General features: G+C 36.6%; 1 protein-coding gene across 5 annotated transcripts in view; it reads left to right on the forward strand.

The window, feature by feature from the left end:
• LOC146002540 (uncharacterized) overlaps positions 1–26,388 on the forward strand; it is a 52,356-nt gene extending 25,968 nt beyond the window's left edge. For all 5 annotated transcript variants that reach the window (XM_083140458.1, XM_083140460.1, XM_083140456.1 and 2 more), the window contains 3 exons: positions 1,467–2,256; positions 7,850–8,072; positions 25,666–26,388. In XM_083140458.1, coding sequence (XP_082996584.1) covers positions 1,467–2,256; positions 7,850–8,072; positions 25,666–26,012 — 1,360 coding nt within the window. In that variant the 3' untranslated portion in view covers positions 26,013–26,388. The remainder of the gene's footprint in view (positions 1–1,466; positions 2,257–7,849; positions 8,073–25,665) is intronic.
• The last annotated feature ends 317 nt before the right edge of the window (positions 26,389–26,705 follow it).

A 26,705-nucleotide genomic window follows, 5' to 3' on the forward strand; every position in this document is an offset into this window, starting at 1 on the left:
GCCATAACCATTTAGTACATAGATAAGTTCTTTTCATGTTGTTATTCAGAGCATAAATGAATCATCTTGTTACGTTTTTATTTTATTTATTGATGTACTTATTTTGTCTTTCTTTTGAGTTTCTTGCGAGAAATAGGTACACCATCTTCGCTTGTTTATGTTGCTGGATTGCATTTATGTGGCAGAAATGCAAAGTAAAATAAATTAAATGAAACCAAACCAAATCCATAGACTACATTAGGCTTTGGATTAAGTTTAGCTTTCTTGATAATTTTAAGAATATCTTTGTACAAGAAAGCTATTTATTGCTTGTCCCTTAATTTTATTTTTTAAAATATACATTTCTTTTGTTTTTGCTTCTTTTACAAAAGGGAAAATAAATTTACAATTTGCAGGCAGTAGTGGATTACATACAGGTTAGACATTGTGAAACTGTTAAACATCGTTGTTCCCTGTCACTTGAAAATTCCCAAATAAACAATGTTGTGGTGTAAATTTTTTTGAATGTTGAAATGTTAAGTGTGTGACATGGGAGTAACATGGCTCAGTCCTATTACCTACTGTATTGCTTCTAATTTTATTTTATTATTATTTTCCATTTTTATATTTTCATTTTATTAATTAACTGAAGTAATAACAGATCATTTATAATCAATGGTTAAGTGGAAGAGAAGGCATTACAGCTTCAATATCATTGTGTAATCAGTCGTAAGTATATAAATGTTCCTACTAATAAACCAATTCACTGATATTCTTATATCAAGTGATAATAATGTACAGGGAACGGATTTATATGTAGTAAACATTTGGTAAATTTGAGTTTTAGTTATTTTCACTGAACTATGGAGTTAAATATTGACTTAATATTGTAAAAATTTACCTTTGTAATAATGAGACACTACACAAGCTACATAAAATACCATTCCCTTACATTAATTGTAAAACAACGCAGAATGTGTTCTAATTTTTTTGTTTCTAAAACAATGAATAACAAAATTTTATTGTAAATGTCCGAACGTTGAATTTCCTTCTGTTGTCTTAAGATGGATTTATATTGACTGAAACTGCATTCAATATCGCAATAAGTAATGGGAGTGTATTTCAAATTCACAATGTTTGTTGGAGTTAACGGTGACAAAATAACGTTTGTAACAACCAGGAGCCGTAGTTATTTTGTGAATATGGAGTATATACATATGTTGAGAAATATTCTGAAATATGAAAATAATGTGTAAAAATAACTGAAATATGTAAAATATGAACCAAGACCTAATATATGTACAAATATGGAAAATAAAAACTAAGTTTTTCGAGTCTACCTGCCATGATGTACAAAATATAATACAAGATATAACTGATTTCAGCTTTATACATATGTATATGTACTTACATATAAGTGCATTCCCTGCGTATCGATTCGATATTCTGTCCCATCCCAAGAGTAATGTAATTGTGTTTGCTTTCAGATATGTGAAAGAGAACCCGATGCAGTACAAAGCACCCGTGTTGCCTGCGCAGAGAGAGGCATCTCCTTCATTCCTCAAGAGAAAGTATGATACTTGGAGAACAAGAAATTACTCTGGCCAAGTCTCCTCCCTGCTCCACTCACCCTGCAGCACCAGACTTCCCAGCAACGTGTCTTTTCCACCAGAAGGATTTAGTGACAAAGAAAACTCATACGAATCTCCTTTGAAACGGAAGAAGGTGCCGTCAAGCACAAGTAAAGTAGGCAGTCCTTTTCACACATCAACAAAAACGAACTTAAACTCTTCTGAAACATCGAGTGATAGTTCATTGGAAACAGAAGTCAAGGAAGTAGTTAGACAAAATAGTCCTGCAGACGGTGTAGGTGCTAGAAGTAAGGGTGGATTGAAAAAGTATCCTTCACTGAAAAGTGCAACAAAGGTAAAAGTACCTTTGCGGTCACCATCATATTATTCTAAGTGTTCTAAACGGAGCACCCCTTTGCGTAAGACAAACAAAAAACCAACACAGGCTGCTGCTGTTGCTCGGTTATCAACGAGAAATAAAAATGTACCCCACGATTCACAACTTGGCGAGAAACCCTTTAGAAGATGTGACATCCCAGACCAGAGCCCTAGGAACGCTCCAAGAAAGTCACCTTGTAGCAGAGTAGTTGGTTACTCGCAAGGTAGATCTTCAAAGCCAATGCCTGAAGCAATAAGACCACCACTTGAGAAGAAAGAAACGCAGCCATGTGAACATTCCCAGCTCTCTCCTAGGAACATTCAAAAGGTACAGTTAAACATTAACAGAGCTGTTTGATTTACTCCTTGAAATTTTGTACCTTTTTTGTCATGAGTGAAACCTTTCTCTTGTACTTTCAGATTAAAAAGAGTGCAGTTTTTTACATATAATTTCATGAATGTAAGTTTTTTAAATGTTTAAAAGGTATGCTCAAATGTGTTAAAGTGAACATAGTCATAATCTCCATGTAAAATTTTTCTCTCTCTCTCTCTCTCTTTCTTTCTTTCTTTCTTTCTTTCTTTCTTTCTTTCTTTCTTTCTTTCTTGTTTGTTCACTAAATATTACAACAGTTTAAAAATTAACCTGCTGCACACTTTCAGGGATGCTGCTTCTGTTTTTTCTTCTTTAGAATCTTAATGGTTATTCATTTCATTGCCAGGATTTAAGTTAAAACTTTTTCTTTGAGCTATTTTTCAGAAGTTGTATTAACACACACATTATGACTAATTCACACATTACATTCAGGATGCTTTATTTAATGTTATTTAAGATATGTATTGTTTATGCTCTTAACTGCACATCCGAAATATTATTTCAATGTACTAACACACACACAATAATATTTAACAGAAATACACTACAGTGCTTTACAGGAACAAAGGAAAGAGTTTAATAAGTTCAATTTGCTAAGATTGGTTATGTGATGTCCATTTCTTCATAATGACTGTTGTTAATCCCCTCACCTCCATGTAAGCAAATAGCTATTACGATGAAGGCCGATACTAAAAATAAAAAATACTAATAACTGTTCATGTAGTTAGTGGCCTCTGGAAAAAATATAAAACCTGAGAATGATCATTAATTTGCCACTGCTGTGTATCCAAAATACTTGACTTATTTCAATAGAAAGAATTAGAATTAACAATCTTTCCACTAAATTCGCAATATTCAAAACAACCACCCTCAGACTCAGCTCTATGTAACTTGATTCTGTGCATTCCACGTGGCATATGATTGCCTCCTACCATCGAAATAGCTTCCAGAAATGCTGCACCTCTTCCTCTTTCCTTTAACATCGTGATATACAGAGACCAACATTAATTTCCAACCACGGTGGATAAACTTTATGCGTAACGCTATACGCCAGAAAAAGAAACCTGCTTGGATGGAGCATTGAACCTATAACCACTCTTGTCAGGAACAAGCATGCTACCTCTTCTCCAAGTAGCTGACATTAAAATTAGCTACCAGTTTAAAGAAACCAGCGTGCATATTTCTCATGGCAATTTTTAAATGGAAATGTATTCAGCAAAAATCAAGAAATGTGATTGAACATTTCTATTGGTATTTTGTAAATGTGTGTTTTGAACAAGCAAATCTATAAGTTATGAAGTTTTCTTATTTGTTGAAAATAGGATCTAGAAAGCCAAAAGGAGGCAGTTGAACCAGGTCCCAGTTGACAAGGAACTTCAACCTTTTTCACAGACTAGAAAGAGAAAGAGGAAGAAATATTCAACTTCAGATACACAATACAGGGTCTGGCAACTAAACCTGACTGTTTTCAATTACAAATAAAAACAAAACTCTTTCATGCAACAAAGTCAATTTAATACATGTTGTACTACATCTCAAAGCATTGTAGACAAATAGTATGAGTGGCAGTTTCATACAGTTTCTTGACAACAACAGTTCATTTTTTGAATGACTTCTCAAAAAAGAGACCCAAACTCTTTCGATGTTCTCGGAATTTCGAACCTTACGATGTCCACCAGGAGTTCTTTTTATTGGTGATGCCGTCTCCTTGAAGTTCCTTACCCACAGCAAAATGGTATTCTGACTGGGAACATGCAGATTAAGGTGAATGTCGTTACCTCGAGCAACTTCCGTTCAGTGTTGATTTACAAACTGTCAGATTCAGTTGCCGTGCCTCACTGGTGTGCTATTTAGACGCCATTTAGATAGTCCTCCACGTCAGATTTTGAAGGTTCTCTTCTTATCGTATGCCTGACAACACTGTTCAGTTCACTAAGTTGTTATTTGCCTAGCCCCCCACACTTTACCTCCGCACTTGAGGTTCGGTGCACTTCATACTTGGCTCTGATTTGTCTAGGGTTATCTTCCTTTGTACGACAATGCATGTGGGTTGCAAAACATAATTATATAATTAAATTAACTACAAGAGAGAACGGATAACCTTTACGAAACCTTTTTTATCAGGGGGATAAATTACCTTGTCCAGCAACTGTGAAATTAAAAACCGAAATTTTAGATATTTTCTAAAGTTTAATTAACGTAAATTTAAATATAGACAAGTCGTATCCGAACATTCATTTCTCTAATTATCGGGCCAAAACTCTAATTTTGATGTTGGAAATCTATTGTTTGTAACTGTATGCTTTACATTTCATGAATTACATTTGGAGTACGGTTGTCACACGGTAGACTCGCATTACTCCAAGAAATGTCTTAACAGGGGCAAGGTCACCCGATGTGTACATTTCTCAACCTCCACGGTGACAAGGCACTAGGCTGCCTGGCGCACCGTAATTACTTCAAAATAACATCCAGTACAAAATTACCCTTTTTCCTGTAAACTGGACACCAAGGCACTAGATTACCCGGCAATCCAATCTCTTACAGCGTTCGTTGTAAGATCTGTCCTCCGATCTGAGCTAACCTAAGCAAAACAGCCCCTCCCTCCCAAGTCTCAGTTCCAACAACGGACCTCCCCCACTCTTATCTGGGAGTTTATATATGTTTGGTTGGCGTCTGTTGCCAACAGCCCTTCTTTCAAAATTTTTAATCTTGAGCAGCTAAACTGCCCGCCTTTTCCTTGAACGTTCGAAACACGAACAAAGAAGAGAGCTACATGGTTTTTATACATGGAATATATACGAACCTAAAAATGCATAATAAATTGAGATACACTTATCACATATACATATTTTTATACACATAATTACCTAATTAATTAACATATTAATAAATATTTCAATAAGGAAAAAAAAGCACTGTTGCCCTGACACGGGGGCAGGTTAACAAAGTTCCACCCTCCGGATGTTAGCATCATTGGTAGTCAATGATTTCCTCATTCCAACTATCAAGTTGTCTATGTTCTTCATTGTCTGCCCATATTACTAAGTCATCAGCAAACAACAGGGCTTTCATCTCTTCCTCTCCTATCTTCTTCCCTACTTCTGTATATTACTTCCATTATTAATCCAAATCTCATTGAATTTATACATGTATAAATGCTTTGAGGCAAGTTTTTCACAGTTTTAACTTTTGTTTTCATCAAGGAAGGAAAAGAAAGCTGCAGCATTCTCTCAATCTATTTACTGTGGTAGTGTCCTGTGCAGAAAAATCTATCTGACAGACAGAAGATTATTGTAAGATAAGATATCTTATAATTGATTCAGTAAATTCGAGTTTGAAATTCTTTTACAATATACAGTAGAGCGTCGATTATCCGAAGTAATTGGGGGACATGGGTGTTCGGAAAACTGGTTTGTTCGGATAATCGAACTGTACATGTTTATTTGCCAAAAAGAAGTACTGTACAGTAAATTTATTCATAAAAACAGGCATCTCTTTAAGTATTACAAAGTAACGTACAAAGGCAACTTTAGTAGGAATATATAGTATGTGGTACAGTTTATTAAACAAAAATATGTACATATTACATACGCATTTTGCATGAACAATACATACACCGACAGAAGTGTGCTGATTGTTGAAACACAGCGACTGGCGGCTTGGCCGGTCAGCAGCACCTTATGAAGGCCCCATTAGAAGCAATGTTCCGCCAGCGGTGGCTCAGTGCGGCGACTACTGTGGGAAACTTGGTTTGGGAGTGAGGGGGATGATGGACGGTAGGGTGGGAGAGTAACAGGTGCGAGCGAGTACACAGTTCGGTTAAGCGGTCGTTCGGTTGACCGACGTTCGAATAATCGACGCTCTACTGTAACAATTTTTTGTAACTTAGTATATCCTGTAACATTTTGAACGTGTTTGCAGATGTATTTCGAGTCTGAGTAAGTAAAATGGTAAATGTAAATTCCACACTTTAAATATATTGTTTAATTTAATTGAATCAGGATTTTGGATAGATTGGAATCACATGGCCTCTTTATATTGTTAATAATTTTTTGTGGTTATGTGTGTGGGTGATGAGAAGCAGTAATATGTAATAGAAAATAGAGAAAACATAAGCTTGTACCCTTCAATTTTTTGGAAAGTTAGCCCTGAAAAGTGGAAATTATACTTGAAGTTTATCATGGTCCTGGATTGGTCACCCTGAGTTTAAACTGTAATCTGAACCACTTGCAATGTGCCTCCATCAGGTGTTGAATTCGAGCCCCCTTGATTACAACATCGTGTTTAAGAACAGATATTTATGACATAAATTCTTAATGCATGTTAACATAACTTATGACAGGGGAATGAAAAAAAGGCCTTGCCTAAAATCCTGCCAATCACTGAATATCTTTGAACTTCAGATGAGTAATGCAGCAGTGAAAATTCAAGAAGCTGAGCAAAAATATTCCTTGATGCATCACATAAATAACAAGAAAAAAAAGAATCAGGAGAGAGAGTGATTTAAACATACCATGTCTCGTTCTTGATGAGAAAGTATAATAGGGCGACTGTTGAATCAACTGCTCCACGAAATTACTAACAAGACACACTATAAAACACGTTGATCTTAGTGAAAACAACCTTGTGCCAGACTTCCGAAGCATTTTTCTCCACAGATGAGGGAAGAGATTCACTTTGCAGAATCATTCGGTATTGTGCAAGGTTTCCTTACTGAAATTTCTCCTAAAATCATGAGAATTTGCCTCTTTTTATTCAAATGTGACAGCAATTGCCTCCAGGTGGAAGAGAACCTGGTCAGTTTTTGAAACTGCACATAAATTTCCATATTTTTAATTTTGGAACCAAAAGTCGTAAAGAAAAATTTCAACATTCGTATTTCTACTTAACGATTTTTGTTTGTGCATTTTATTACTGGTTTAGGGTTTCTAACTTAATAGAATCTGAAAGAATGAAGAATATTTTGCAAGAGCATTTACATTTAGAAAGAAGAACTGTTGCAAAGTTGGCTACTATATGTTGGCTCTGAAGTGCTATGTTGCGAAATTTATGAATTCAGAACTGAATTTTTTGTGGGCGGACAAATAAGGTGTTGTGAAGAGTACATTATTTCACATTCATTCTAATAAATTCACATTTCATTTTTCTGTGCAGTTTTTGTTTGCGATCGATTTTGCCCTCTCTGATAGCTTTGTCAGGCATGTACTGAGCTACCAGACGCATGGTGAAATCCATTGCGAACAAAAACTACATGGAAAAAGAAAAGTGAAACTTGAATTTATTAGAGTGAATTACCTCTCTCCACGTAACTGCCAATTGTATTTAGATACAATTATTCCACTTGTTCACTTAACAAAATTAAATAAATGATCAGTATATTACTCGTATATTGGATCAGCACACATGTTTTTATTTTTTGTCAATTTGATTAGAAAATTATAGACCTTCACTAAGAAGAATGTCCAATAGGCCTAAATGCAATGCCAAATTACTAAGCATCAGTTATGATTGGTACATGTAAGTGACTTGTCTTTGTGGGTTGCAGGTGGACCATCATCTGCGGTCATCAAACGAAGTGGAGTCTCGAATTTCATCATACGATATCATTGCAGGATTATGTGAAAATGAGCACAAGGGCAAGCTGGTGGATTGTAGTGATTGGTTTGAGGACCTGAAGAACTTTCGACAAGCAAATTGGTTTGATTGCCATGCGCACGCTTCTCCAGGAGAGGCTAGAAGGAACAGGGTAGACAACTCCCATTTATCCAGTAAGTCTCTTCTAAGAAGGTATTGTGAATTGCTTTTCTGCAGTGGCAAGATCTTGTGCCAATCACAACACTCTTGACCAAGGCAATGAAAAGGGAATCTGTTATTAGTTCATATTAGCATGTTTTTGAGCTGTGCATGTGTGAGGGCTACATACCTAGCGTGACCAGACACATACATTCAAGAAAGAGGACAGAGCACAGCAAAAAAGGACAAAGTCATAAAAAAGAGGACACCGCAAAAAATGACACCACATTTGCCATTACTCACAATTTAAGCAATATTATAAAAAATCTTGCCAACACCTTGCTCACAGATACTTTGCAAGTGATCTCTTTCAATAACTTCCTCTTATCAAAGCAAAGAAAGCAATCTCCTAATCAGTTATTTAACAAAGAATATCTACAATTTGAAGCACATAATTTTACTCCTTTTCTAATTCTTTGATATTAGAATGAAATATTCCCACAAGTGAACGCAAATGTAACAAGTAAGATTTATTTTAACTTATTTCCAAAAAGCGAATTAAAATTTTAGGTATTTTATATTGTTTCAAGAAATATGATTTTAATGCCAGGAACATTTCTAGCACTGTTTCAACAGCAGGGGAAAGTGACAGCCACCTTACACTTACCTCATATTCGTTTCTTCCATCCTTTTAAAAGCCGGATATTTTCTTGCAAGATCATTGTTGGATTTACACTTTCGCTTCGTTATTTCATGAAAGTAAATATTACTTAATAATCAAAATTCTCACTACGCGTTTCTGTATTGCCTATGTATAACTCGAAAAGGAACTGGCCGATCTCTGTTGCAGAGTGGTTAACACACCGTGCCACAACGCCAGGGGTCCCAGATTCTAATCCCGGGCCTGTTACGGGTGTTCTTTGTGAGTGTCCCTTCATCAAAATCATCATATCATCGCTCATACCCATCTTCACGATTAGCCAAAAGCGAAAAAAGCGAAGTAGAATAAACCAAATCAATCAATCGAAAAATATCTGCACAGACTCAGTCGTTAGGGTGTCTGACTACCATGCGAGAGAGAGGTTCGATCCTCGGCGGGAGACATCCGGGATTTTTTTCTACCTGTTCAAGTGGCTCCGACGCTCACCCAGCATTGTATAAAGTGGATACCTGGAGGAAACTCTGGGGGGTAAAGGTGGCCAGGGGCTTGGTGCTGATCACATCACCCCCACCTTCAGCTGCTATCAAGGAAGTGTGGGGCCCTAACTCCACACCCCCTATACGTCTTCATGGTGTGGTGCAAAGCACAGGGGAGCACTTTACTTTTAGAGACTACATGCATTCCTGCAGTCTCAAAGGGTGAAGCAACGAGTTTGAATAATACTAATGACTAGGGTGTGGAATTTTGCCTATTTGTAGTAAAACACAGGCTTTAATGTTTGAAGTTCATTTCATGTTGTTTCTAGTCCGAAAATGCATTTTTATAGTGTCTATTTCGAGGTTTTGTACCTATTTCGCTTAATTGTACATATTTTGCTTAATTGTGCCAAAAAATTGCTATTCTGCAATTTTTGCATACTTCAGATTTTTATTACGTGCCTTTGGCTTTCCCTACATTGAAGAAGGCTTTGTTGATGTTATCTGGTATTTGACAGATTTGAGGCTCTCAATTGGAACACTGTTTACATTTTTTTGTCACAATGATGCAAATTGTTTTTTTCATCATTTGTTCAAATCCACACAGTCGTTAGCACAAGCTCTGTTTGTGAGAATTACTTTTAACTGACGATTCTCCACAAATGAGAATTTCGATCAAAAGAGTATTAATAGTTTGTTAATCGTTAGCACACTTCTATGTATAAACTGAAGTGCTAATACAGTATAACTGTATATTGTAAAAAGAAAATTGAAGTAAGTTCACATTCATTACTCATTTTAATATATTTTTTTTTAATTTTAGGGTATCTATTTTCGTGCATTTTTTAGTATATAGTACATTTTTAAGTACCTATAAATCTGCACCCTACTAATGACTCAGTCGGGAAAGTGATCATGTTCATCTCCAAGATGCTAGGTGAGCATTGCTCGAATACATAACACACCCCAAGTGATATGATGATCATTATGTGTGGAAGCATTCTCTATGCAGCACATTTGCTATGGTTGATGCCATACTCTTTCCAAAAAAGGAGGACATTTACCGATTTCTAAAAAACTGCCCGGATGCCGGACAGACACCTAAATAGGAGAACATGTCCAAATAAAAGAGGATGTCTGGTCACCCTATACATAGCAGCTCTACTCACAGAGCTATTGCCATGACATGAATATTTCATTTTTGACGAAAACACGAAATGTGAAATAACATGCTGTAATGTTAATTTTTAATGTTTATGAAAGGTATGAGGTGCATTTTCCTTCATTGTTTTGTCACGAAACAATGCAAAATAGACTCTTAACCCTTTGAGGTACACAAGTAAACTGTAATTGATATTTATGATATGTATTACTTTTTGTATACATTTTGGAGTAATTTGGACAATTAAACTAAAATTTTTCACAAAAATGTATATTAAATATGAAATAATTGGTGGGACGTTAAAGGTAACAAATAACAATATATATGCGAAATTAAGCAACACCTTGATACAAAATTATTTTTCACTTCAGAATGCAATATTATATATCAAATTATTAGGAAACTCATGAACATTGTATATTTAAGCATGAAATTCTTGGAAACAGTTGCGATCTCACACAACATACATATACATTACATATTGATCACATGTTATTCATATGATTTTCTAGTTTCTTTTAGCACAATTCACACAGCGTTTCCATTTTTGTACTTTTGTCATGTAATGCTCTGGAGCTTTAGGAGGAAATTGACTCTCAAGCCTCGTTTTATTACTTACCGTCATTGGCAATGATTCTCTTTCTGTTCGAATACTGTCCAATCAACTCTTGAACAATGCTTTGGCGAAACTCTAGTGAAGTCATTGACTTCCCTGATTCTGTGCACACACATTTGAAAAGCTTGCTGTACACTATGTAAGAATGACTAATTCCAATATCAATCAAAAAATAACCTGTACTTAATTTTTACCTTACGGTCAACTTCATAAGTAACTTTTTTCTGATCCATAAGGTCGACACCTCCCATACACTCATTGTACTTTCTGACCATCAAAGGGCAAGGAACATTTATTTTCTTAGAACTACCTTGAATGTGTCTTTTTACATTTATTATTTGGATTGGTGATAGGAAATTAGATAAAAGATACACTGGCCTATTGTCCATCCACTTGATGCAAGACATACCATTAGTGTTCACTGCATAAATATCCCCTCTCATCATTTCTTTGTCTGTTGGGAATTTTTTGGGCATATTTTTTCTGTTTGTGCGTACAGTAACACAAGCTTTTATGTTCTCTTCTGCTAGAATGTACTGTAGAACAGGCGAATTAAAAAAGTTGTCCATATAATTTTCACAATCAAGACCACAAATGGATTTTGTTAACTGCAGTATCACACTCTCTCCAAGACTCACTCTTGCATGACTTGCCCCTTTCTTCCCTGTGTATAGGTCAAATTCATACAGGTATCCAGTTTCTGATTCACACCTGCACCTCATTTTGAAACCCTACTTTATAGGTTTGATCTTTATATACTGTTTCATAATGTTATGTACTTTGAATTTGACCAATAACTTCTAATAGTAGGTAGAACATGGTAACTCATTATTACATTCATACCTAAGAAGGCTTTCATTTCTGCACTGTTTATATCAAAAACCACCCCGTTTTGCTGAGCATATCGGCAAGTTTCCTCGACTACCAATTTGATTATCTCATTGAAATTCATAACGGAATTGAAAATTTCAATTGGTTTTGGTGCACAACCACTTTCTTCTACATTGAAACCAAGAACTTTCCTATAATCAAAATTTTCATTAATACTAAATTTCCTTGGCTTGTATCTTCTATTCTACTTAAAATCTGGAACACTGAAAGCACTATCTGACTCAGGGTTTTGAACAGATCCATGAGGACTTTCAGAATTAGGGTCCATAGAATTCAGCTTGATGTCCGAAACTGTCAATCCCTCTTTGAACAAGTAACTGCAGGTTCAGGATTGTCTATGATGACATTAGTTTCTCCTGCATCAATGTCTTCTATTAAAAATAATTGATCCTCTTCATCTAGAAGGAGATTATCTTCATTGTCGCTGCCTTCAGCTTGTAAAACTTGCACGATTTCTTCACCAGAAACAAGAAATTCACGTTGCTTTGATATCTTTCTGGGACAATATAATAAAAAAATACGTTAAGAATATATAACATTTTATTACACACACACATATACACAATATATATTTTATGTAGATACAATTCAAAACTTTTTTTACAAAGAAATGTTGTTTTTTTCGAATTTGTAGAATTACCTACAAACATGCAGAAAGTTACCTTTGTGGTACAAGGGACATATATGTCCCAATCAGTTTCTGAGCCTGTAGTTCTTTCAGGTGCACTGCAGGTAATCAGAAACTCATCAAAATATGTTGTACAGACATTAATAATTACAAATACGAGAATTGCATTTGGGAATTAGAAAACAATTGCAAGATATTTTACGAAACATAATCCAAAATGCAAGGCTATATACTTGCCACATTTAGATGCTTCTAAAACAGTATAAATAATACATGTTGCCTACAAAAACACTTGAAACTAATAATATATATCTAGAAAGAAACGATAATAATATTTGCGTCCATGTAACCCCTATCATATGAAGAATGTGGATAAAATAAGACATGGGACACATATGTCCCATGTACCTGAAAGGGTTAAACACGAAATTTTGAGTTTATTTATCGATTCAACACTTTCTGAAGATTTAGAAGCAAAAATGGACCCCTTTATACAGGAATAACCTTAATACTTTGGTAACTATATAAATGTGCTATTTGAAGGAATATGTTTCTTTTGTGTAATAAGTGCAGTATTTACATCAAATTTACTATTATTTTCACAATTTTAAAATCAAAGTGTCATTTTTTAATCTGCGCGTAATGAAATTTTTCACTGCTATTATTTTATTTTGCCTCTTTTGATCCCAAAATTGACTCTCTTTTTGTACCAAAATTTTGCTTTTTTATTTACCAAAAATCTGTGCCTCTAGCAATAAATAATAGCTGCAGTCTTTTGCATAATGAAAGTTTTGTGTGGATGGAACTTTTTTTAATGTTGTAATTCTTCTGTGGAATGGAGATATTCAAGCTTGTGTTAACCCATATACGCCAGGATGTGACATGTGTGTCACATTTAGGTGAAGTTGCTACATTAGGATGTGGCATACAAGGTCTGGTCAAAAACAAAAGAAAAAGAATGGCAACCCTGTCGGAAGTATACATGCAGCAGCAGGGAGTGCATTCGTATGAAGCAACCTTGAAGCTTCAAGAAGCTGACAACAAAAACTAGGGTCACTGTCACTCGTAGTTAGTCTGTGAGCAGTGCATGAAGGTGGGGGTCCACAATCATGTTATTGTAAAATGGCAAATATGAAACTCGAGCAGCACATTAAGCTCAAATTCCTGGTGAAATTGAAAAAGAAAAACAAGAAGTGAGTGTCTACCGACTCTTTATCAATGCCCACTATGTCTGCTGTCATTCAAATGCTGACCCAGTGATTGCTCCGAACAATGTCATTAATTTTTGCCACATTTTCTTCTGTTGTTGCCTTGACAGGACAACCTGGTGTTGTGTCTTCTTCAACGTTGTCACATCCTTGCGCGAAATGTTTGTGCCATTCAAACATACGCACACGTGACATCGCATTATCACCATACTCCTCCTGCACCAGGAATTTGAGGTTAATGCGCTGCTCGAGTTTCATAAGAGCCATTTAATGGCAACACGATTGCGGACCTCCACCTTCAAGCACTGCTCACAATACTAGTATGGAGCCACTGTACTAACTGATGTGCAATCACTGCGCAGAACAGTTATTTTGAAAAAAAATCCTGTTTCCCTAATGGCTACTTGGGGAGGGAGATTTTTAACGTCACTTCTTGCTCAAGCACTAGGCCTAATTAGTTGTTTAACTGTGAATTCCTTCATAGGTAAATGTGGCCACTGAGGGGTCACTGACATAAAGGAGGTCTCCATACCGGTTCCTGGCCCGGTGTACTTATAACTGCAAGTGAAAGCAACTGGGGTTCTGTCATCAGTTTCTTGAAGCTTCAAGGTTGCTTCACATGCATATGCTTGTGTACTTCCGACAGGGTTGCCAGTCTCATCTTCTTTAGCCAAACCTCATGTATGTCATTTGTTTTCTTAAACTTTTTCAACATAATATGACTCGGGGTAATGTTCGGAGATACATGATTTGAGTGCTACACAAGCCTTGAGGCATACTATTAGTATTTTTTTTTTTTAAAAAAGTAAAGTGCTCCCCTCTGCTTTTCACCACACATTGAAGGCGTAAAACTCCTTTCTTTCCGTCTTGTGTTATTGTGTCAATTATGAAATATCTGGTTTGTAGGAAATCTTATTGAAACAAATAGCCATGCTTATATAATCAAAATTAAGGAGAACACCCTGGATTGGTGGCTCAGGCAGTTAACTGACTCTTAAGCTGCTCCTGCTACTAGTCTATGGTTGAAAATATCCAATTCTCATTCATCAAGGAGAAGAAGCAGATTTTTTTTTTTTTTTTTTTTTTTTTTTTTTTTTTTTTTTTTTTTTTTTTTTCAAAATTTGAACTTCGTCAGGCCTCCATGTGGGCAAAGCTGAGACGTGATGGTTCAAAACATTACCTGAACATTGCCTGATGTGTGTTTAATTCTCATAGCAAGACTGACTGATTAAGTTGGTGTTTTACGTTAACTTTATGCACAGTAAGGCTAGTCAGGACTGGGTCTACAGTTTAAAGTTCATAGCAAGAATTGCGCACTTACCGATTTAACTTTTGGAGCAAAAAAAAATTAATATAAAAGCTGTACTTGTTTTGGCCAGGAATTCAAAATTCTAAAAGGTTTTCCTTTCGTACAGACTTGGTTATAAGCCTATGGTAGGAGAAACCCAATTTTCATTTATCAAGTAGAAGAATAAGACAAAAGTTAAAAAGAAAAACTACTTTTTTAAAAATTAAATTTGAACCTCCTTGGGTCCACAGGTAGGCACCACCAGGCTGTCAAGGGTCAAAATGGTACCTGCGTAGGTGGTTCACTCTTGTGGCAAGAATTGCACACTTGCTGATGATACCTTGGGAGAGAAAAGATCTACTCGTATTCCTAACGTAAAAGCCATGTTTATTTTGGTTGGAAATTCCTCCAGTCTCAAATATAGCTAGAATCAAATTAAACTTTGCTAATTACTAATAGCCATAGCTCAGTCATTAGGGTGTCTGTAATGTGCCTGTCAATGAAAGAATCCAACAGCACCTATTGGAAGAAAAAACAAAAACTACTCGTCTTGCCAAACACATGAAATACCATAACCATAAAATTCAAAAGGTACACGTCAAACACACTGCCCACACACTCGTAGACACAAAATCAAGGAAACGCATGCCATAATGCACTTCCCGCACAAGCTGAACATCGATAGTGGACAGGCACACCACACTTGGATTCCCCTACTACAACAGTTAACACCGGGAAATAGCAGCAGACACAGGCACAGACATACAGTTAACAACAGCGAACCTAGCGGCAGTCGGAGAACTACGAACAAAAGATGCACGCCAAGCAACAGTACAGTGAGTTCCAATGAGGATGGTGGCAGTGGCCACTCAAATAATAATAATAATAATAATAAATTTTCTTTATTCAGCGGGCGAGGTTCAGCCAAGGGCTGCTCTGCCACCTAACCCTTGTCAATATGATAATACATATGAGATTATTATAAACTTATGGAGCAGTAAGCTAAACGTAAAATAATAATAATAATAATAATAATAATAATAATACAAATAAAATAAAAAATAAAATAAATTAAAAATGAAGAAAGAAAAAAAATACATAGGAATTAGTTGCATACAAAAAAAAGTGTAACTAGAAATACAAAAGACAATAGTAATAATAATACAATAATACAATTCCTTTTAGTGAGTGACTTAATACCTTCAGTATGTGCATCGACTCTGCCATTGTTCCATTAACAGCAGATCTTTTATTTTACCTTTGAAATATAATGGGTTGTTTACACTAGCGATATTTGCAGGCAATGCATTCCATGCTTTGGGAGCCGAAAAGGAGAAAGATGATTTGTAGGCCGTGGTAGAGTGATGGGGTAAATCGAAGTTGTTCCGCTTGCAGGTAACATACTGATGGATTTCCCTACGGGAATGCATCTTCTCAAACAGGTACTGCGGTTTACCTTCTGTCAGTATGCGGCGTATAAAACAGAGATAGTGCAACTTCCTTCTGTTTGCCATGGTAAGAACCTGATTATTATTTAAGAATGGAAGAATATGATCGGATCTTTTTGCTTGAAAAATGTATCGGAAGCAGGCATTTTGCACCATTTGTATTTTTTTACTGAGCTTTTGCGAGAGTTGAGGGCCGTAAACATTATCACAATAGTCGAACAAAGGGTAGATTAATGCTTGGATGAGTCTTAGCTTGCATTCCGCAGGGAGGAAGTCACGGAAACGATTCAGATTCCTAAGTGTTCCATAAGCTTTCCTACATTGCATCTTTACATGTTCTGTCCAATCAAAAATTTCGTCAAAAATCAGACCAAGATTTTTAGCAGTGTTATTCCTGACAATGGGCAAATTGTTCATTTTGAGCTCAATCTTCATATTTTTAATTAACAACCTTGAATAATTAGAACCAATGATTATGAAAGTGGATTTTTCTGGATTTATTTTAAGACCGTTAGATACACACCAGTTACTGACGATGTTCAAGTCAGAATTTAGTGACTGAAGCTTATGTTCCAACGAAGCGTAATGATCTGAGAAATATAACTGGGTATCGTCTGCATAAAAATGTGGAGTGAAGAATTTTATGACTTGCTGCAAATCTGCAGTGTAATGGGTGAAGAGGAGGGGGCCTAATATCGATCCTTGCGGCACGCCTGCTTTCAGCGTTATAGGTTGAGACACATGAGATGGTGAATTATGTAATACGAACCTTTGACGTCTGTTAAATAGATATGTTTGAAACCAGTTTAATGTTGAAGGAGAAAACTTGTAATATTTAAGTTTGGCTAATAATAAATCATGCTGCACAGTGTCAAAAGCCTTACTGAGATCCAGAAGTACTAAAATAGTGACTTGCTGTTTGTCAATGGCATAGAGAATATCATCCACAACTTTAGCAAGAGCAGTGGCTGTGCTGTGTTTCTCACGAAATCCAGACTGCAGCGGGGGCAGTAAACTATTCGTGTTAACGTAGTTTAACGTCTGCGAATGCACTATTTTCTCGAGTACTTTAGATAGCACAGGCAAAAGACTGATAGGCCTAAAGTCATTGTAAGAAGTGGCGATCTGCTTTTTCTGAAGTGGCAGGATTCGTGCTTCTTTCCACATTTCAGGAAAGACGCCACTGGAAAGAGAGGAGTTAATGACGTGAGTTAGCGGAGATAAAACATAAGGCAAAGAAAGTTTGAGCATTTTAGTGCTGATACCATCTACTCCAAAACTATTTGAGCGTATACTATAACTAGTTCTATGTACATCTTTTTCAGTTACCTCAGTAAAGCTAAAATATTGTTCAGCGGTGGAACAGGTTTTGTTCTCGAAATGCTTTATTTGCTGAGCCTTAAGTGGAGGAGGAATTTCAGATTCATTGCAAATTTTACCAAAATGGTCATTAACAGCATCTAAATCTTCAGTGGTACTTATGAGAGAGAATGTATTATCGTGAGACTTTTTATTGTTAACAATACCCAATTGTTTCAACTCATTCCATGTTTCTCTCCGGTTTAAATTTTTCCCGCCAAATTTGAAGGTAAGATAACATTTCTTTTCTTGTCTTATGACAGTTGTTGTAAAATTCCGGAGTTCTTTATATTGTTGCCAGTCGCTTGGATCGTTCGAACGTTTGAACTTTCGTAGCGCGTTATCTCTGATTCTCATCAACAATTTAACATTACTGGTGATCCACGGTGCATTTTTCTTATTGTGCTTTACGATTTTTAGAGGTGCATGCGTGTCAAAAACATTTTGTATATTTGAGGTCAAAAACTCCACTTTATTATTAACATCATCAAGTGAGTAAAGCTTTGACCAATCTACATCAGTTATATCTTTTGCAAACTTTCTTCGTTGAAGGTATTAAAATTTCTACAATAAACGTAGCTCGCTTGAGGTTCCGGTTTCTGCAACAAGAAATCAGCGTACGCAACGCAGTGGTCTGATTTACCGATTGGGACAGTGACGTCAGTTTTAAACAGTAATTCTGTATTGTCGACGGCTATGATGTCAAGCAGCGTTTTACTTTTTTCGGTGATACGGGTATAACAATAATTAAAAATTTAAGAAAGGGGGCGTTTAGGGTTTCGAACCAAGTCTTGGGTTATTTATAAGGCATGGATGTTCTTTCAGGTAATGAGAAATTAAAATGTACCAACTTAAATGCTACACGGAATTATTCATCGTGTGAACGGTCCGAAGTTCGGCCAATGGAAAAGGACAATGATGTTCCTTCTACATTGGTCTTCGTTTACAAGCCAAATTTACCATGAACTTATCATGAATTTAAGAATCAGGAATCAGAAATCAGAACACTGGACACTGAAATATGTTACGAAATAATGTTTAATACATTTCTGTTGAAATACTTACAATCTCTGGTCGCTCACCGACACAAGACAAAACACTCGCGGACCCATAATGCACCGGGTCAATACAAGATAGCAGCGCAGACCGCTGATGGTTGACGCTGTACGTAAGCACTATACTCTAGCACCATTTCCTAATCAGTTAAGTTAAATAATTTTGAAATCACAAAGCTAAGAATCTATGCATGGTCCAGAGTAGAGAAAACAACTTCTCTCTGACCTATAAAGGTGCTGAAAGTTTTAACTGTGAATGTTCTAATACTGTCTCTCTAAAATGTGAATGTCGAACTGCCTCTGCTAAGTCCTTACTTCGTCTTTTCTTTTCGTTCTCCCAAGAATTGTCCTTCACTCTATTGGTCGTTGAACTTTTTGCTCCGCCCACACGTGGTCACTTCTGCATGTAGGGGCGAGAATCGTAACACACGGGGGTGATAAGGGTGAGAATCGCTTAACATAAAAACACAATAGCACCTTGTTTGAGAGCTGATCTCGAGGAAGAAAAGTACCATGTTCTAATTAAATTTAATTGGTCACAGCTCAATTTATATCGCTCCCAACTCGGACACTTCGCTAAAGTTATGTCTTCCTTGGCTGCCAAAATCCCACTGAAGCGAAGAGATACGAAGAGAAATGTTCTGGCGGGGTTGAAGTTCAAAATTCTGTACTAATCACTCTTGTCACTGAGCTGTCTATGAGCCGAGACTAGCGGACGGTGGTCGTGGAATTTATGCGTCTCGTGGAGGCTGCCATGTGTAGGGCGATTGTCTAGAATCCGAGCCTGGCCACCTGCAAAGTCTCACGAGAACAGAGGTTCCTTGTTTAAAACGGGGAAGAAAGTTTTTAAATTTTAAATGCCTGAAGTTCCAGGTGATTAGCTCCTTCTCGGCCGAAATTATCTTGATAGGCTCCATCTGGGCTGAAATTATCTTGACGTGAACCAGAGTTTAGATGAATTTGTACGGGACAGATATGGGAGTTTATTGCCGGACACACTGTTTCCTTCACCTTGAAGTAGGGGCGGTGATATATGGGAGGCTTCATGGGAACGAACGCTGGTTTCTCGAGGCAGCTGGGTTTCTTCTCAGAGAGCAGAAAATAAGATCTTGGGGGAAAGCGTAGAAAGACCGATGGAGATTTGTAATTGGCACATCTGGGGATTTGTAATTGGCACATCGGTTATACGAGTTGGTTTATTAACTATTTGCGTTAGACCAAATGAATCAAAGATTGATCTTAAAAGCCGTGTTTCTGGTTTATTCGGGGTGAGATAATCGCAGTTTACATCTCCTAACAGGAAGAGATTATCAACTAGTGGATAGATTTCGGACATTAATTCTTCGAACAATGTAAGTTTTGTGTATGGGACATTGGGCGGTCTGTATATGGAACATACACCAAACTGTTTATTCATGTACTTCAGAATCAAAGTTAATGTTTCGATGCCTTCAGTATTTACTTTCGTCTCTATTGTTCGAACAGTTAAGTTAGATTTATGAAAAACTACAATTCCGCCACAGTTTTTCTTGGTTCTATTTTTTGTTAGCGTTTCATAACCCTGTATACTAATTAGAGATAGTGGTGTTCCGTCCTTTATCCAGCTTTCTGTAATGACAATCAAGTCGAAGTCTCCCTCTTTTACAACAAGCCGCAGTTCATCCATTTTCGGAACTAGCGATCTGACATTCGCGAGAGCGACACGGAAAAATGAGTCATTGCTTGGCCCTCCCCTTCCCAGCAGCTGGTCATTACCTCGGGGGTTAATGGGAACCGTCCTCACATTTGAGCCCTTGCAAGGAATGCAGTGAAAAACTTTGGATGTTCTCAGGCTTACCAACTATTGAATACTTGCTATTAAAGAGTAAAGGCTTACCTTGTCTCGTGGAACAAATGACAGGTCGGGCAGGTTGATATTTGGACACTGAGGTAACACGATTACACACATTTTCTTCATTACGTCACTCTTAATAGGAAAAGGAAAAAAATATATATATAAAAAAGAATATGTTGAATGATGTTTTTTAAAGTATTTTCATTCTTTAGCGGTTACAGATTGATAGGATTTCAGGTCGGTAGATGAAGATGAAGATGCACTATAGTTAATACACATTTACACTTAAGCACCAACACAAACTGTTCATGAAAGGGGGGGGGGGGTAAGGTACGATCACGGTAGATCCAGTTCTCTCATGCACGTGATGGTGTTCTTTCTGCCGTTCTACGTACGGACGACGATCCTTCCGTCCTCGGTGTAGCAGTTTCGTCGGCCGAACTTGTCTTTGGCCGCACATAAGATCTCTTGGCGTACGGCTGTGAGGGACTCCGTGATGAATATGGAACTCCCTGCTTCCTTGAGTTTCCTCTTGGAGAACCATACCAGGTGGCGGGTCCTATATGACGCAAACTTGACGATGATGCATCGCCTTCCTTCCTGCAGGGTGTTGGCCACAGAGCGATTCGGCTTCCCCAAACGATGGCATCGGGCAATGTCCTCGCTTTTCACGTCCAGCTGTAGCGTCTTCTGCAGAACGTCAAGCACCTTTTCTTCTACGTTCTCCTTTATTTTCTCTTGAATTCCATGGATCAGCAGACATTCTCTTCGTGAATATTGTTCCATGGCGTCGATCTTGCCTTCATTTTGTACAATTCTATCCTGCAACGAGGCCAGTTCTTCCCTTTGTAGCCTAAATTTCTCCTCGATTCTGGCCTCCATCTTGGCAAGGGCTGCCTGCAGTTTCTTTATGGCTTCTAAATTCTGCGGAGTATCGGTCGTGTTTTCTCGCAATTCACTTTCCATTGCTACCTTGAAGGAGGCTAACTCGTCCCGCACTTCCTTTTCAAAGTTGTTGAGGCGATCGCTGAGTCCCTGGTCTTTTCCGGTGGCACGTGACAAAGAAAAGAAAACAGTTTCTCAGATAAAGTGAGTACTAGTGTCTCCATATGTATGAGCCTTGGCATTTGAGGGTTAACTGTACAATGAGGTCAGCTGTTTCCCAAGATGAGGTGACGGTGGTGTTTTTTTAGGAAACTTATATAACTTATATGTGGGTTGGAGCAGGGTGTCTACCAGTCTGGTAAAGTCAGGGAACAGTGGTTCTGGAAAAATCAACATTTTTTGTAGTAGTGGACTAAAAGTATATTTATGAAGAAAGAAAAAATGACAAGGAATTTTCAATTTGTTGCAGACAAACTATACTTGTTTGGTTTAGTATTACTGGTAGTTACAGTAGGAATTGCATATTAAGTACTTCAGGAAGAGGAGGGGGGTTGAACTATTTTCAAGTAGAAATCTACTACAGTAAGTGACTTTGGCAGTTACTACTTTCTTGTTGCAATTACTATTAGTCAAAATGTGGCAAGTTATATGTGAAACTTACCCCTAATGCCCCTATCTAACAGTAAATTTCTCTTCAGTTTGCTTTATTATTACTTGAAACATGTGAAGTGAATATTCTAAAAACTTGGTTAAGTGGGATTCTAAGTCTGGTGTTAGCTAAAAAGTAGTGACCTTTTTATACATTGTTTGAATACACGAAGTTCCCTGAGGACTTGGTCTGGAAAGTCAGTGAATTTTGTTTTTACAAAATTGTAGACACCCTGTTGGAAATTTAATAGTGGCAACTATTTATTTACAAATGATACAAAAGAGATACCTCGTGAAACATTTACAGCCGTTTGATGTTGTCATCAGCATTGTGTACAACCTGTTGCCAGCGATGTGGAAGTCGTAGTATACCTGCATCAGCACCTGTTCTGTTGATAATTCAAATGGAGTGGTCTATTGCCTGATGAAGATTCAGCAGAAAGTATCGCCTCTTTTTTCGCAACGCAAGTCGCAGGTTATGTTCCAAAAATGAACAGTAAAACTGCACATTGAAGGTCTGTCCTTGAGTTATGGTATGCGTTAAGATAACACCATCACAGTCGTACACGATAATCACCATAACTGTCACATTCTGACTACACAACTGCACAGCTTTAGAGTGCTAACTTCTCTTGTCACTGTTCATGCGCGGAGTGTTGGAAGGAATATTCCATTTATTGGGAGGTAGCTTAGGTATCAAACTAGAATGTGGTATAAGTGAGAAATACCAGTTCCATTTCATGACGTATATACAACAGTGTTGCCACTATTAAATCTCCAACCTTCGTACAGAAAAACTAAAACCATGTCTTTCAATTAAATAATACTTACAACAGGGTGTCTTCCAAAATGTCACAGAATATATATATTTTTTAAAAGTAATGTAAATTTAATGTTTCTGGAAAAATCCACGTTTTTGTAGTAATGCACTGGTTTGAGCAAAGAAAGAAATAAATGGACATGAAAGAAATTTTAAATTTTTAGTGGACAAACTATATTTCAGTTTGATATGCTGATAGTTACAGTAGAAATTGTATTAAGTACAGTAGGAAAGGGATCATGTTTTAAACTGTTTTCATGTAGAAATCTTCTCCAGTAAGTGGCTTTCATTTACCACTTTCTTGTTGCTATTTTTGAGTTGTGTTTGATATTAGGATAAATACATAATAATGTATTAGCGCCGTCTAGTTCACTGCACTTTTTGTAGTGAAAGTGTACCCTGCTGTCAGACTGGTGCAAGGAAATGACGTTTGACCAAGTAGACGAATTGTGGTGTTCAAGTTCAGAAGATTCGACAAATGCCTGTCTGCTGCTTTAAACATTCATGTGATTTGTTAGCATGCACCACATGACCATACACCACATGCTACGCTGCTCCAGAATGTAGTGCAAATGGTGCAGACACCAAATACACAACTTGACACTAAATCGACAAAGTAGACAGGTCTGTGTTGCACTATGTAACCAACTAGATGCTTCAGTGCAGAGAGAGTCAATAAATGGATTGTATGGAATAAATTGATAATATTAAGCATTGAAAAATATGTCCATGGATGAGGCTTTATAATGCAGCAAACTCGGTGTAAATATCTCTTACAGTTTTCGTGATATACCTATACATTTTCAAAGTTTGGGTTGTGTGACTTTTGAAACACACTGTATAATTATCATTGTTACTATATTTATTATTCAAATTTCTGGCAATCGCCATGGGAACAATTGCGAGTGATCGACCAAAAATTTTTGCTCTCTACAGCCATGGGTCAGTACATTAATTTTTTAGCATTGGCATGGACTAAGTATAACTGAGCAGACTGATGGTAAAATTAGAATTTACTTATTGAATGATTTGGAATCAGAAGCCCAAAGCTGGAGATAATTCAACCCATAATCTTAAAGACAAAAATCAAATATGTCTGGTCTTTTCAATAATTCTGAAAATTCCACTCTGCTGCGTACGTAGCATCAACATTTTCCACATCTAGTGTCAAGAAAAGAATTCATAACTTTTCGATTTTTTTTTTCATTTTTTTTAATTATTTTATTTTTTATTTTTTTGTGTCCCAACTAGAATGTTTTGGCCATTTGCATTAGAGATGGTGAAAGAAGGTACAGAACATAAAATGTAGCCTGAAATGTACTGAGAACATTTTTTGCCTCAGCTTTCTATCATTTTTCATAGCTGAGTTATCATAATTATCACAACTGTCTGCAAAGGCCAATAATGCCTGTTTTGAACTACCCTTGCATAGGGGTTACATCAACAAGAAATTGATTTTTTTAAAAAAAATGGTCAAGCGACCAGTGCTTTGGTATGGACTAACCCTAAAATTTTCCACAATGTCCAAAAAAAACATAACATTTTCGTCCCAAGGATTATAAAAGAAATCCATTCTTTACAGAGAAAGAGCATGTCTTTGCAATGATTTTCATCAAAAACGTTTGGTTCCATCATGCCCACATGCTGAAAATTCAGGTTTTCGTAACCTAATTTTCCACTACAAAAATTAGGCTACAAGTTCATTGTTAGTCTTTTTTTTTTAGGCTTTTGTAAAATTTGTAATATATATTTTTTTTTCTGAAATCCTCATTATTTGATTGAGCTTTGTGTAAAATTTCAAAGAGATATGACCATTGGTTAAGGAGAAAGGAAATAAAATGTAAGCAAGGGTATCTTGTGACGAGGGTCTCAAAAGTGGCAGACAACCGAGATTTAATGACATTTCAAAGTACTTTAAAATGAAAACCTTTTGAGATAAAGTGAAAATTTTTAGGGGGTTTCTTTCAACCATAAGGGAAGGGTGTATACCAAATTTTATCAAAATCTGATTGGTGGGGGGGGGGGGCATGAACTCGTTGAAATTGCGTAAAATGACCCACAAACATTTTGAAGGCAAATTCGCCAAGTTTTATTGAAAGCAGTTACAGCTCAGTAAATCTCTACATCAGCTCTATTTGGTGCATGGAGGATGTCCAGCCTGTATTCAATCTCACTCCATATGTTCTGTAGCATCTGAAGAGTTACAAAAGCAAGAGAATTCCAAATATAGTCCTGCAGTTCTTTTAGGTCATCTATCTTTTGGCCAAAACACACCATGTCTTTGATGTACCCCCACAGATAAAAGTCTATAGGGGTAACGTCAGTGTTGTGCAGAATGTCAATGGCTTGTCATGTGGCTTAATTTTGTGAACAGTGGCCTTAACAGTGGGCCTTGGAATTCCTAGCTGGCTGTTTGCCTCCCGTATCGATTTTTTCCTGTACAGACACCATTTTTATTTGAGCTACACTAGCGCCGCTACCGCTACTTGTACATGTATGAAAATTTTATAAACCAAACTCTCAAATGTGTTATTGCTTTTGTAATGCTTTGTTAACAAAAGGCTCTGTTTGTTGAAATGTAATAACTATTTAAAAACTGTCAGTTACAATCCAGATACCCTGTATTTATGACTTTTGAAACTTTTCCAGAAATTGGGTGCTATCAACTGAATGAGCGTTTGATGCCAGAATTGGTGGCCACAGCAGAACCAACGCACATCCCCACCTCTCCACTGCGACCAGGAGATAGTCATATTTTATTGTCAGTGCCGAGTGCTACCTTGGAAAATTTATATGAACAGAGCAAGAACAAACAAGATAACTCCTTCCCAGAGAAAAAACAGAGAAAACTGACTTTGCGTGTATCTGACCGACAGCCTGACAGAGAAAGCGAGGATCCTAGAAAATTGTTCAGTGGTAGATTCATTATTGATAGACTAAGAAAGAATCTGGTACCTGAGAATTCATTTGCTTTGAGGTTCCAACCTACAAAATAATCTAAAGCTGTATAAAAGTGCAAAGCAAACGTGTGAATATTGTGTGCATTATAATCACATATTTAAATGATTACACTACTAATGCAAATATTGAATCAAATTAACATTTTTAATGGTGACATATTTAAATACTGTTTTTAATTTGTATAACAGATAAGCTCTTCTTAGTGTATAATGTATTTATAAATAATTTGTCAGGTAAATCATTCAATTTTGGCAATTAAATAAATATTATTTTGAATATCTAATGTGTATATATTAGTAGAAGGTAAAGAAAACCAGGTTAATATTAGAAATGAGTAGAAACTAACATGAGCAGGTTGTTTGACTTCATGGCAGTAAAGTTAAAAAAACAAAAATACAAGCATAATTTAATATTATGCCGCAGGCAGAAACCAGCCAGGTTATAAGGAATGTGGTCCATGTGGTTATTAAACCAACATGGGTAATTATTTGTTGTCTTTCGCCTTCTTTTTGGAACTGTGGCAAGACATGCTTCATGAAATTTATTACAAAAAAAATTAACAACCTGATTTACATCAGTCATATTATCTAATATAGACCAATCTACCACTCCAAGCATATGATACATCTACATAAAATTGGCTTTTTTAAAATTATAAGTGTAATAAGCTTCATTTGTTATTACATCAGTAGATTCTCTTATACTTAGGTGTACAGTCAATGCAGGAT

The sequence above is a fragment of the Lepisma saccharinum genome, chromosome 18 (assembly GCF_977018435.1).
Source record: "Lepisma saccharinum chromosome 18, izLepSacc3.1, whole genome shotgun sequence".
Classification (NCBI taxonomy): domain Eukaryota; kingdom Metazoa; phylum Arthropoda; class Insecta; order Zygentoma; family Lepismatidae; genus Lepisma; species Lepisma saccharinum.